Source organism: Tachypleus tridentatus, chromosome 3, assembly GCF_004210375.1.
Source record: "Tachypleus tridentatus isolate NWPU-2018 chromosome 3, ASM421037v1, whole genome shotgun sequence".
Taxonomy (NCBI): Eukaryota; Metazoa; Arthropoda; class Merostomata; order Xiphosura; family Limulidae; genus Tachypleus; species Tachypleus tridentatus.
The window spans coordinates 30,865,582-30,879,101 of record NC_134827.1 but is presented as its reverse complement, the minus strand read 5'-3'; the positions used below and the strand labels follow the sequence as shown (position 1 = coordinate 30,879,101).

Below are 13,520 nucleotides of genomic sequence, written 5' to 3'. Positions count from 1 at the left end.
TGCAGTATGCAGCGTGCAACGTGTTTGCAACTGTATTGATTAATAAACTATATCTATTAACAAAACCGTCAGCTATCTTTAACAACTTTAGAGAAATGACGTAGTAACAAACTTCAGCTTCGGTCCTGATAGAACATCGTACAGTAAACATAGAAAGCATACTTTTGAAATATCGAAAGAAGGAAGCATATTTGTTTATAATCTTAACTTTTGTAGATTGTCTGTTCGTGGAGCTGAACATTGAAAAGATTGGAAGAACATGATTTTGTAACTTCTAAATATGATGTTGAAAGGCCTTTCTTGTCTGTTATTTTTGACAATTCTTTATCTATGCCTAACTTCAGTTATGTACCATACAGTTCATGAAATGTTCAAATATTTAATTTTGGCCATAGTAAGAATTCATCGGGTCTATTTAAAGCGCATAAGTAATAATACTCCAAACGAGGAGAGAGTAGTTTTGGTTTGTTGTTCAGTATCTATTATTTAAAAAATGACCCACAATATTATATATTGTTCAAGGGATGAACTGATAACTCTGTGAAAACCTTTTCTTAAAAAAATTACACCTCTATCAGGTGCTAGGACTAAAAACTATGAATGATTTGTTTTAGGTGTGGACTGATAAATGAAAAGTGTATCTTACTCCTTATTTCAGATGATGGACTGATAACTGTGGAGGAATACCGCTTAGAATACGTCTCACGATCAGCTATTTCAAACATTACAGAGATCGACGAGTGTTTTGAAAAACTTCTTACTGTAAGTATGAAAAAAATGTATTCAGTCTAACTTGAACGTGAATCAAATACTAAACCAATCTAATCTTATCAGAAACGCGGTCCTATTACGGAACATCTCGACAAAGTCTAGGATATAAAGTTCTTTTATTTGTTTCAGATCAAAGCCTCACTGGGATAGCTGCTATGTAAACTGTGATAAATATTTTTTTTTTTTTTAAGTTAAGCACAAAGCTACATAATGGGCTATCTTTCGTCTGCCCACCACGGGTATTCAAACCTGGTTTCTAACGTTGTAAGTTACTGGGGGAAGTGAGAAATAAAATTCCGATTTTAGAGTTGTAAATCCATAAAATTTATCGCTCTCCCACCGAGGAAAGGAATGAAATGTACTAGGAATATATATTTCTGATCCTTTAGTCTTTTTACTATATTTTTTCAAGTCACGCGGCCCTGTTAGCAGGCATCTCGAAAAAGCTAATTTCAACCACAAAATAATACATGCTTGATCTCCCTCTAATTTTGTTGTGGAGAGAAAAAACTTCAACCGCAAATATTAGAGTCGTGAAGCTTCACATACTCCTGGTTTCATGAATTTCTATATCCCTAGTTGTTTAGTAACATTTATTTTCCTTGGTTTATTGGGCGTTATCAGTTAATATTTATATACTGTTCATATTTTTACAGTACAGTATAACTTGTTTGTTTGTTTGTTTTTGAATTTCGCGCAAAGCTACTCGAGGGCTATCTGCGCTAGCCGTCCCTAATTTAGTAGTGTAAGACTAGAGGGAAGTCATCGCCACCCACCGCCAACTCTTGGGCTACTCTTTTACCAACGAATAGTGGGGTTGATTATCACATTATAACGCCCCCACGACTGAAAGGGCGAGCATGTTTGATGGGACGGGGACTCGAACCCTCGACCCTCAGATTACGAATCGAGACAGTATAACTTGGTGCAATACTACATTTCAATGGCTTGGGCCACTTACAGTCAAGTAAGCAAGTTTGACAAATAAATAAACCTGATATTTCACTTCTACTGTTTAGTAGTAAATTATTAATGCTTGTGATAGATTCAACTTCAGCGCCACTTGAAATATAACTTTGTGTTAATGAAGTTCCACCTATGGAATGAAAAATACAGATAGTTTTCTCACCATACGTGCATTCTTTACGTTGTGCATAACAATCAGTTCTGCACATATGAAAACTCCTACAATATTTACGTAACTTTAGTTGGTGCGAATTAACGTATGATTTTCTTCGAGCACAGGATTTGAGTAAAAATCATATACACACGTCTTAAATATCAACTTATGTGTAAATATTTCAAACATTCTATATTTGTAAAGCTACTCATAGTTCTAAAAGCTGTAATATTGATTAATTTAATTTTTTAAATTTAGGCCTAGCATTATTTGCTGATAAGGGAACTCGACTTGTGATATGTGATTCAATAGTTTCAGTTCTAAGTGATGTGGCGGTCCATCCCACTCTTTGTTAGTAAAACAGTAATCTTATAGTTTACAGTGTATTCACTAGCTAGCTGCCTTTCTTCTAGTGTTTATCACTTCTAAGTTAGAGATGACTAGCACAAATAATACTCAAGTAGTTTTTCACAAAATTCCACGCGGATTTATAAGTTTTAGAACTATTAATGTCAAGTTTAACAATAAATAATACAAGAACCTGATACCTAATTATTTTCATACGTAAAAACGCTGTGAAAACAAGTTTCAAGAACAATAAGTATTGTAAAAAATAAACCCTGGTCCACATCTTTTGGATGAGGTCAAATATAAATATTTTAAACGATCATACCTAATTAGGAATGACATATTTCGAGTTTTTAGTTTTGTGTGTATGACCAGATGGTTAAGGCGCTCGACTCGTAATCTGAGGATCGCGGGCTCGAATCCCCGTCACACTGAACATGCTCGCTCTTTCAGCCATGGTGGCGTTATAATGTCATGGTCAATCTCACTGTTCGTTGGTTAAAGAGTAGCCCAAGCGTTGATGGTTGGTGGTGGTGACTAGCTGCCTTCCTTCTAGTCTTACACTGCTAAATCAGGGACGGCTAGCGTAGATAGCCCTCGTGAGCTTTGCGCAAAATTCGAAAACAAACGTTCTAAAAAGCCGTAAATTTATAAAATGACATTCAAAGCGAAGAAGTAAAACCTTCAGATTATTCAACAGTGGTTGAGATGACATAAAATTTTATGACAGTTGTGAGAGAAATTGCCCACCCCAGTGGCTCAGCGGTATGTTTGCGGACTTACAACGCCAAAAACCGGGTTTCGATACCCGTGGGGGGCAGAGCACAAATAGCCCATTGTGTAGCTTTGTGCTTAATTCAAAATAACAACAATAATAACTGAGAGAAATTGATTATATACATCTTAGTTTCAATATTTTCGTTTATTTTTATGTTACTAATTATCAATTAGCCTGACGAATATTTAGGCGTAGGTTATTTTATAGACCCGTTAATTATGATTTTTTATCCAATTGCCGCACTTTTTACTTTTATATTTGTTTTTAAGGTCGATGATCGACGTGTAGGAGGAATAAATCTGTGTCGTTACCAAGAGCTTTTCGCCGAATTTATTGGAAGTCCGGAACCTAAAGTACCTGGAGTATACTTGTTTGGTCCTTTGCCCGTGTTTGGCTGAATTGCGCGGTCCTGTTAGCGAGCGTGTCGACAAGGCTATTTTCTCCCACGAGATAATATACGCACCGCAAGCTTATTCTCCCTCCAGTTGTATTGTTGAAAAACAAAAAGAATCTTCACCCACAGACATAACAGTCTTAATGCTCCATGTACTACTGGTTTAATGCATTTCTATATTCCTAAATATTTATTCGCATTTACCTCCATTACCATATTTTTATCCTGCATTATCTTTACATGAATGTAATATTTACGAAATATCAATTGGTTCTGTACGTGTTTGTACGTTAATATTTATGTAAGTTTCTATAGCATAGTATAATTTAGTGTAACGCTATATTTCAGTGTATTCATTTATATCTAATAATATTTGACATGTTAATAAATTTTCATTGTAGTTCTTGTCGTAAACCAAGGTGACATTGATAATATATTAAGAACAGCGTATTTTTTTTCTAAATACCCCCCTCCCTAACAGAAAGAAAGAATCTATTATTTAACTCTCCCATTATTAAGTTATCCTAATATTATTATATAAAAATCGGACAATAATATAACGTGGCTTCTCTAGTAAGAACGTAATGACGTGACAAAAACTTTCAAAAATATGCTTTCCCTTAGTGTGTACAAGTAACTGTAGTGTAACATTTCTAACTCCTCACCTTTCAAATATGATTATACAAAATCAGAATATAATGTAATTTGAATTCTACTAGAAACAACATAATGACGTGATAATAGGTTTGGGTATTTCTTCTTTCACTGAATAATTGTTTGTACAACTTTTCTACCAAAGTTTTCATACTTACTAGTAAAATACCCTCTAGGGGAACTGGTTTGTTGAATCTCGTCTTCTGCTGGTGAGATGCAATTCCACAATATTATGATATGTTGGTTTACTGCTGTGTATGCATGTATGGTTGTGTCATTTTGCAAGTTGTTGTTGGTCGATGCTCTGGTGAATAAAGTCGTTAAAGTTTGATATTGTTTTTAATATAACTTTTGTATAATACAAATGACAACAACACATTAAAGTGATGCTCAAGAGAGTCCTAAGCCTAACACGCGTTTCGTTGTTCAAGAAAAACACATTAGCTGATAAATTACGATATGAGGAAACAAGCATTAGGAAAACTGTTTTACAGAAAGTATTAACATTATTAGAAAGGGCAAACGAGTTATCCAGAAAAGATAAACGAAATGACAAGCACCAGTTAAACACGTTCTACAGATATGGTTAACTTAAATAGTCGTAGAGAAAAAATAGGTTCTACAGAAATAATTAACGGCATGGCAAGTCTTGACAGAACTGGCTCTATCGAAAGAAATGGTTCTACAAGAATTATTAGAGAAATGGCAAGTACAAATGAAATCGCTTTAGAAAATAATTAGGAGAATAATAGGTACGGATTTAAATATTCATAGTGTAAATTCAACCTAACGCCAACCATTTAAACCATACAATCTATAAGCCAGGTGGGCTCAGAAGTTCAGTGACAAGCAAATAATTTAAATACGAAGTGCAGGAAAAATATTGTTAGGTGTTATAGATTTATCTAATAACTTTATCACTGAGCCCCACAAGGCCAGGTGGTTAAGGCACTAGACTCGTAATTCGAGGGTCACAGGTTCAAATCCCCATAACACCAAACATACTCGCCCATTATAACGCATGTTGCGATCAATCCAACTATTCGTTGGTAAAAAGAGTAGCCCGCCCAAGAGTTGGCGGTGGGTAGTGATAACTAGTTGACTTCCCTCTAGTCTTATACTGCTAAATTAGGGACGGCTAGCGCAGAGAGCCCTGGTGTAGCTTTGCGCGAAGTTAAAAACAAACAAAACACTTTGCCACTGACGTCATTAAAACTCATATTTTGTTAACTTTAATTAATACGCATTATAAAGACAAAAGAAATTCAGTGTGGAATGTGTGGATAATAACCAATGCAATTTTTTAGCCAAAAATGATCACAATCGTTCCACAACAATACTTATATGAAAATAAGGCAAGCAAACCAGTAGAATTGCGACATGATGGTAAATAATGTATAATTGCGTTCAATAATGCTGCCCAAATGTGAAATATGACGGCTTCATTGTAAATACTGGTTGCTGTTCTTGGGCTCCCCAAAGAAATTCCATGAGCAAATAGTGCTGTAGTACGCTTATTTGTTTGTTTTTGAATTTTGCACAAAGTTAGACGAGGGCTATCTGCGCTCACCGTCCCTAATTTAGTAGTGTCAGACTAGAGGGAAGGCAGCTAGTCATCACCACCCACCGCCAATTCTTGGACTACTCTTATTAATGAATAGTGGCATTGGCCGTTACATTATAACGTTGCCACAGTTGAATGGGCGAGCATGTTTGGTGCGACGGGGATTCAAACCCGCGACACTCAGATGAGTCGAGCGCCCTGCTTACGTGGCCATATCGGACCCTGTAGTACGCAGTCGCTGACACGTTTCCTATAAGCAAATGAGTAGAATGACGTTCGTTTAGGAACAATTTTTCTGATAATACAGAAGCAGCCCTGTGCTCCTTACCTTTTGTTTTTTTTTACACTAGGGGTATATTAGTCCGTTTTTCAACTGCACATTGTAGATTCATTTAGATCAGGGGTGTGCAACATTTTTCGTCGGTGGGCCATATAACCAACTTCATCAATCAAGCGGGGCCACTTAAAAAACAAGCTTATTCGTGTACATGCACAATAAATTTAAAAAAAATTCTCAAAATGCAAGCAATAATATTTTATATTTTTGCATGAGTGATCATTTTAGTGGGACACTTGAAATTTAGAGTCCTTGCAGAGCTTGTCAATACCAGCTTTGACAGAAGTGGTTGCCACTCTTAACTGACTGGTCAAATGTTCATCAGTCAGCTGACTTCTACATTTGGTTTTGATGAGCTTCATTTTGGAGAAAAATTGCTCACAGCAGTAGGTGCTACCAAAAAGGGAGGCAATTCTTTGTGCATGACGGGACAAATTGGGAAACTTTTCACGTACACAGAGTTTGTAAAAGTCTAGCAAACTGTTTTCAGAGAATTTCCTTTTAGTGTCCATGTCAGCCTGCAGTTCAATGAGTTCCATTTGGCAATCATCAGGACTGTCTTCCACTGCCAAATCAAAAGGTTGAGCGAACAATTTCAATCTAATTTCAGTTTGTCTGAAATCTGGAAATCTGTTTGCAAACTCATCACGCAGCTTTTGTACACTGGTTCCATATTTGGTGCAATCCAGATTAGGAAATTCCAGTTTCCTGGTTGCAAGACATGTAAAATGGGTCAATATGGCTCTTCTCAACTGAACCTGGAAAAGTTCCAATTTCTTCTCAAAAGCACAAATATGCTCAAACAACTTATTCACAAGTTGACTTTTCCCTTGTAGTTTTAAGTTTAAATCAGACAGATGCTGTGTAATGTCTGTGAGGAATGCTAAGTCATTCAGCCAGTTCTCATTGCTCAAGAAGTCCACATTCTGACGTTTGCTCTCCATGAAGAACTTAATCTCCTCTCGCAGATTCCAGAATCTCTTCAAAGTAGCAGCTCTACTAAGCCAACGTACAGCAGAGAAGTACAAAACATCTGAATACTCACTGTCCAGCTCATCTAAAAAAGTTTTAAATTGTCGATGATTTAATCCTCGTGTTCGAATATAATTTACGCATTGGACGACATTTTTCATGACTTCTGCAAAATCCAGAACTTTGGTGCACAAGCTCTCTTGGTGAATAATGCAATGGCTTACAACTACGTCTTGTGCTCCAATTGCAGTTTCTTGGTGAATCCATTTGTCCTACCTGTCATGGAAGGAGCACCATCTGTTGTAACACCACATAATTTATAAGGATTCAGTTCAAACTTTTCTACAACCTTAAGCACTTGTTCACAAATATCCTGTCCCGTGGTTGTGGAGGAAAGGCTTGCCATATCTAAAAACTCTTCGAAAACATCAAAGCCTGCAGTAACAGCTCTGATGAAAATGACAAGTTGGGATGTGTCATTGATATCAGTGCTTTCATCCAAAGCCAGACTGAAAGCTTCACACGAATTCAATCTCTCTTTCAAAGTTTCTTTGATGTCCTCTGAAAGATCTTTTGTCCTGCGTGAGACAGTAAAGCGGGAAAGGCTAGTTTGCTCCACCAAATATTTTTTCTCTGGACATGCATATTCTGTGAATATTGTTAAACAATGTTTAATAAATTTTCCATCACTGAAAGGCTTTCCCTTTTCTGCCATACATTCACAAAGCTTAAAACTCAGTTTTGTCACCAGTTCTGAATTTTTCTTGAAAGTGGTAAAAACACCTTGTTGCTTTTCAATGGATGTTTTTAAATGTTCAATTTTGTCCTTTCGTGCCTGACCAACAATTTCATCAAACTGGGAGGAGTGCTTAGTTGCGTAATGTCGCTTAATATTGTACTCTTTCATGACTGCAATTGTAGTTTGACAGACGAGGCAGACAACACCTTGATTATGTGGGACAACAAGATATTTTGTGCACCATTCACTGTTGAATAACCTTCCCTCATCATCAATTTTTCGTTTCTTAACTGCTGACATTTTACTAGCCCTGAAATCAAAACAAAAATTATTCTCACGAAAATAGCAAAGTAGAAAAAACATAGAATTTATTTACACATGGAACCTCTTTTGGACAGAAACACGTTTCTAAATTGGCATCCCGATCATAGCCTTCCGGTACTTAAATTAATTGAGAATAGCAAAATACAGTGTGACCTCGCCTATTCGCGGTTCGCCATTCGCGGCCCCGCATATTCGCGGGTTATGCGCGAACTGCGTTTTGTAGGTCACAGAGACTGAAAGGGCTTTTCGAGGAGATTTCTGTTGTATTTACTCAATCAAGCCGTTTTTATCAATTGTCGTCTTCACCAAACAAGATTGGGCTGCTATTGGCTGACTGCCTCAGCTTCCCCAACAACGCAAACGGCAAAGCACAGCCCGGTAACGCACGGTACAATTTAGTGAAATACATAACAGTATGCAATATTGCTACATTATTACTGCATCAATGAGTATAAGTATCATTAGTGTTTGGGAAGCATTTCATATAGTATATAATCGCATACATATACGTTTTAAAACTGCATCCAATATTCGCGGTTTTCGCTATTCGTGGAGGGTAAAGAACGTAACCCCGCGAATAACGAGGTCACACTGTACATAGAATCAGATGCATCTGAAAGCAAAAATTTTAATAAATTCAGTAAAGTCACAACAATATGCTAAATAATAATCAATTTACCTTCAATCTCTTGTAGTAACTGTAAAAGGTAATAAAATTTTCACCAATAATGAATGACGGACAGCAGAGGTTAGGGAAAATTGTCGCCAGCGGGCGAAGGCGAGGTTCAGGACATGACGTTGAGTCGTAGACAATAGTGCTAGTGCACGTCACCTATTCATGCCCTAAGGAGGCCGACCAATCGAATTCGGCCTGCTCCTCTCTAGCAAAGATAATTTTAGAAGTTTGTCGAGTCGAAGCCTGGGAATCCCGTAGGATCGATGCTTTTAAAAATATTCCATTTGCGTTGGATTACAGATCAGGCCACATGGTTAGATTACAACAACTAGGGCCACACTAAATGGCTTGGCGGGCCGGGTTGTGGCCCGCGGGCCGCCTGTTGCACACCCCTGATTTAGATGAATTGTGACCAATTACAATCAATGCTTCTACTTTACCTTATTTATGGGAGACTGTCATTTTAATATATTTTAAGATTATGGATCATTCATTCAAAGGTACAATGAACTGTATACGCACAATTTTGAAATTACACCTTAAACCTAGGTCTATGTAACAACCTATGCTACAACTCGCTTTCAGTCTTCTGTATGAAAACTCCGGAAGTGATGCATTCATTCCTTGTTACTACTCTTACTGAAGAATGGTTTTGATCATTTTTGTGTCAAAACATTCCTTTGTTATTGTCTATATCTTTGTCATTGAACAATTCAGGTGTATGTCAATAAAATATCTGAATGACCTCAATGATACTGACATAGGGTAGGCGAACAAAACCTCATTCCGTACTAAACATCATTTTCACTTACCTCTCCAATATGGAATCTGGTGGTTAAGTGCTTTCGGGTTGAAACTTGCGGAATGAAAGCCTCGAGTCGAAAATGCTCGTTCTTTCGGTCATTGGTGTCAATGTGATGGCTCATCACTATCTGATGATTGGTAGTGTTAGCCAGTTGCCTTCCTTATGGTCAGAAGCTCAAAATCCCGAACAGCAGCTTTAGTAACTTTGCCATAAGTAATCATTTCATTTCTGGATAATTATCCTGGACTTCTGAACAAACAAAACTGATTCTGTAGAAAACATTAACCAGACAATATAATGTAAATACAATATTCCTACAAAAACATTAACCAGACAACATGCAAGAAAAACAATATTCCTACAGAAAACATTTACCTGACAACATCCAATAAACACAATATTCCTACAGAAAACATTAAACAGACAACATGCAATAAACACAATACTCCTACAGAAAACATTAACCAGACAACATGCAATAAACACAATACTCCTACAGAAGAAATTAACCAGACAACATGCAATAAACACAATACTCCTACAGAAGACATTAACCAGACAACATGCAATAAACACAATACTCCTACAGAAGACATTAACCAGGCATACCGGTTAAGCACTAGCTTGTGTGAATTGTGATCGTTTTTATTTAGTATTAAGGTAAGACTTTTAAAAAAATTTTTGAAACTAACTTTTAAATGAATTTTACGAGAAGCTAAACAGTAAATTTAAAGATGCAGTGAACTAGGCTCATAATATTAATTTACATGGAAAGTCAAGCACAAAGATGCAAAAGTTAAACCAAGAAATCACCGCAAGTCAGAAGTGAGTACTTTCTCTTTATTTGTGCAGACTTGTAAAATTAATATACAAGCAAAAACAACAATCAAATATAACTAAGCGAAGACATTACATACACAAAGGTAAAACGAATACAATTTCTGTTGATGGCAAAATAATTTCTCGATCATTATAAAACGTTATCAGGTTTCAAAATGTATAAAGCAAACTTAACCAATAGTTCTCAATTAGTGAATTATCTTGTTAAACAATAGATAACTTTACTTTCCCACTATTATTTAATCACAATGGAAAAGCATGTTGATTTAACAATGGTATCTTAAGCAAATTACTTTTCACAAATTATTCAAAATGTTTTTTTACGCACTATCTATGAAATACATATAAAACAACCAAAATCTATGAATTGTGTTTCCAAATAGTTTCAGCTACCTGATGATGTGTGTTAGCGAACTAATGATATACATCCAAAACTGACTTGTTTTTCCTTTATTTTTCATCGCAGAGAAATATTGCAAAGAAAACACTTTTACAGGGGTTTACATGCGTTTGTAGCTAACGCCAACAAATTATTAGGGCTAAATAATTTTGTGGATTGATGTGTAGCTACAAAGAATGAACATAACTTATCAACTGCTTTATAAAATGAGATGAGAAAACAAAACATCTAGGTTAATAAAGAATTTAAAAGGAAATATTAATTGTTCCTCGCTACAGTGTTTTATCATTCACAGTAACTTTAGATTTGAATAAAAAGGCTTTTCAATGAACTTAAAACTTCTACGTGGAGCTAAACCATACAATCAATTACTCGTGATTTATTATAAGTCACGGTGTAAAAGTATGTTTATCAAATTTATTACCATAGAAATGTCATTCAACCGTTACTCTGCAAGATGGGTATATAAAAATTGTAAACCTATAAAAAATACGTGCAAAAGAACACAGCGATAAAGAATATGTGACGTTTGACAGTCCATCCACTCCTTTTAACTGTGTCATTTCAACTTTGTGGCACAAAGTATTAAAATGCTTTAAAAATTAACATCCTGAAAAAAAATAACTGAACATTAACTAATGAACATTAATACTAAAAATTACTTATTTTAACCCTTTTCATTCGTGGTCTACTTTTATACCTAACGACATACAAATTACTTATTTTTGCCTACCACACAAGGATCTAACAGCTTAGCAAACCAGATCATTTTTTTACCCTATTTTCCTTTAAAAATCGTCTCAACAAAAATAAAACTTTTACTTGTGTTGATCAGTAAACAAAATGTAAAAACGTCTATTTTCAGTCTGATGTCATTAGTGTGCGTTATTGTAAAACTATCGAAACAATACCGAAATATTGTTGTAAAAACTTTTATGTTTAGGCTTAATCATCTCGTACTGATATGACCAATTTTATAACGATCTGAACAGGTCCTGCTTTAGATTTCTTCTACGATTTCGAATGAGAGAACTTGCTTCTATGATCAGTGGATCTTTGAGAAAAGTATTTTATAAATAGTCATTAAAACTGTTAATTGCTATGTTTAGCATATAGCCCATTCCATACCTCTATGTAAAGAACCTCATGCATGGTGCTCAACCTGGATTTTAAACATTATAAATCCCGAAGATTAGCAGCTAAGATGCTGAGGAAATTTGAAAAAAAAAAAGGAATAAGGTAAATCCACGTTCTAGCATTTGTATTCAACGATTTTTCTAAAACGTTGTGTCTTCAACTACTACAGTACTATAACCATCAGTAAGGGGGCAAGACAACATGAAACATCAGAATTTATTGTCGATAAGATTAGATACAATAAGTAAAATTGCAACAGTCCAATAACACCATTTTAAAACACACTATTTGTTCTTCATTCTGTCAAACTTGATCGCTAGATCGAAGTAGGTCTTTCCACAAAGTACTGGGAGATGGAGGACTTGTAAAAATAATTAACAAAATGATCGAATGAAATGTGTGGGCCGTTCAAGCTAAATAAACAGCTACTGTCTACAACGCTTCACTGAGCGAGTGATATAACACGAATAATTCACAAAAATAGTTCATGCTTCAAATTTTCGAGGTACCATCTTTTATTTAATAGGAGGGAAAGTAAAGTTATTTAATTTAGTAACTGCAATAAATATGATGTTTCTAAAAAAAACTAATAGCTAATTTACATTAAAAAGCTGCACTATGACAAAATCAGAGCATGTCTTTATAAAAATTCAGGACCTTCTCAGATTACAAGTTTAAGTACACCTATAGGAACTGTAAAATTGTCTTTCAGTTTTGTTTCAAACAAAACACTCATGTCAACAGAATTGTAGCGTGATTATTCTGTTCTTGTGACTACAAATAAAACTACTTTTGGTCATACAAATAGCAGCATAGAAGCTGGAAAAAAACAAACTGAAATGCTTTTGCCATAAAGCAGGTGCAAAGAACAAAACTCATGTCATCAAAATTACTATTCCAAGAAATAAGACTTTAGAAACCCTAACAATGAACCTCGTGTCTTCAACTTACGCCATAAATCTAGAATTAAGGTCTTATAAAATTAAGAATTCAACTAATGACTAAAATAAGTCATTGAAGTCAGTTTTCAAATAATATTGAAAACAGTTTTACACAATTTTCAGTTCAAAGGATGTGAAAAATTATTCGCTTGAGTTATGTTTGAACAATAACTTATTCTTACTTGCTCCATTTTCATACATTTTCTTACATTTATTATTCTTTCTTGTACTATTTTTGCCTATAAACATTAGTCACACAAAGTTTCAAACCATTTTAATTCATAACAACTCCATACGAACTTCCTTATATGATTTGTTTGAACCACCTTATCACAATGATATTGAAATATTACACGTTTTAAAACTTTTGGCTTTATTACAGAAAATAAGCATTTTATCTTTTTATAAAAAAATGCCAATGATTAATCAAGAGCATTTAATGACTATTTTGACTAAATGCCATTTGGTTGTGTAAAAAACTTTTGAGGCAAAAGTGTGTTTATAGTAGTATAATAGGTTATTACTTTAACTCACAGAACACCTATAACCAAAAATGCGTTCAGATCCAAAATGTATTTTATAATTATTAATTATATTGCTTATTTAATGATTTTCAGTACTTAGGCTTAAGCTTGTTGCTATAAAAATGCTTTTACTTAATGATTTTCAGTACTTAGGCTTAAGCTTGTTGCTATAAAAATGCTTTTACTTAATGATTTT

General features: G+C 35.0%; 1 protein-coding gene across 2 annotated transcripts in view; it reads left to right on the top strand.

The window, feature by feature from the left end:
- Positions 1-4,396, top strand: part of LOC143246630 (sarcoplasmic calcium-binding protein 1-like) — a 119,709-nt gene extending 115,313 nt beyond the window's left edge. For both annotated transcript variants that reach the window (XM_076493675.1, XM_076493674.1), the window contains 2 exons: positions 659-762; positions 3,287-4,396. In XM_076493675.1, coding sequence (XP_076349790.1) covers positions 659-762; positions 3,287-3,415 — 233 coding nt within the window. In that variant the 3' untranslated portion in view covers positions 3,416-4,396. The remainder of the gene's footprint in view (positions 1-658; positions 763-3,286) is intronic.
- Positions 4,397-13,520: the final 9,124 nt, after the last annotated feature.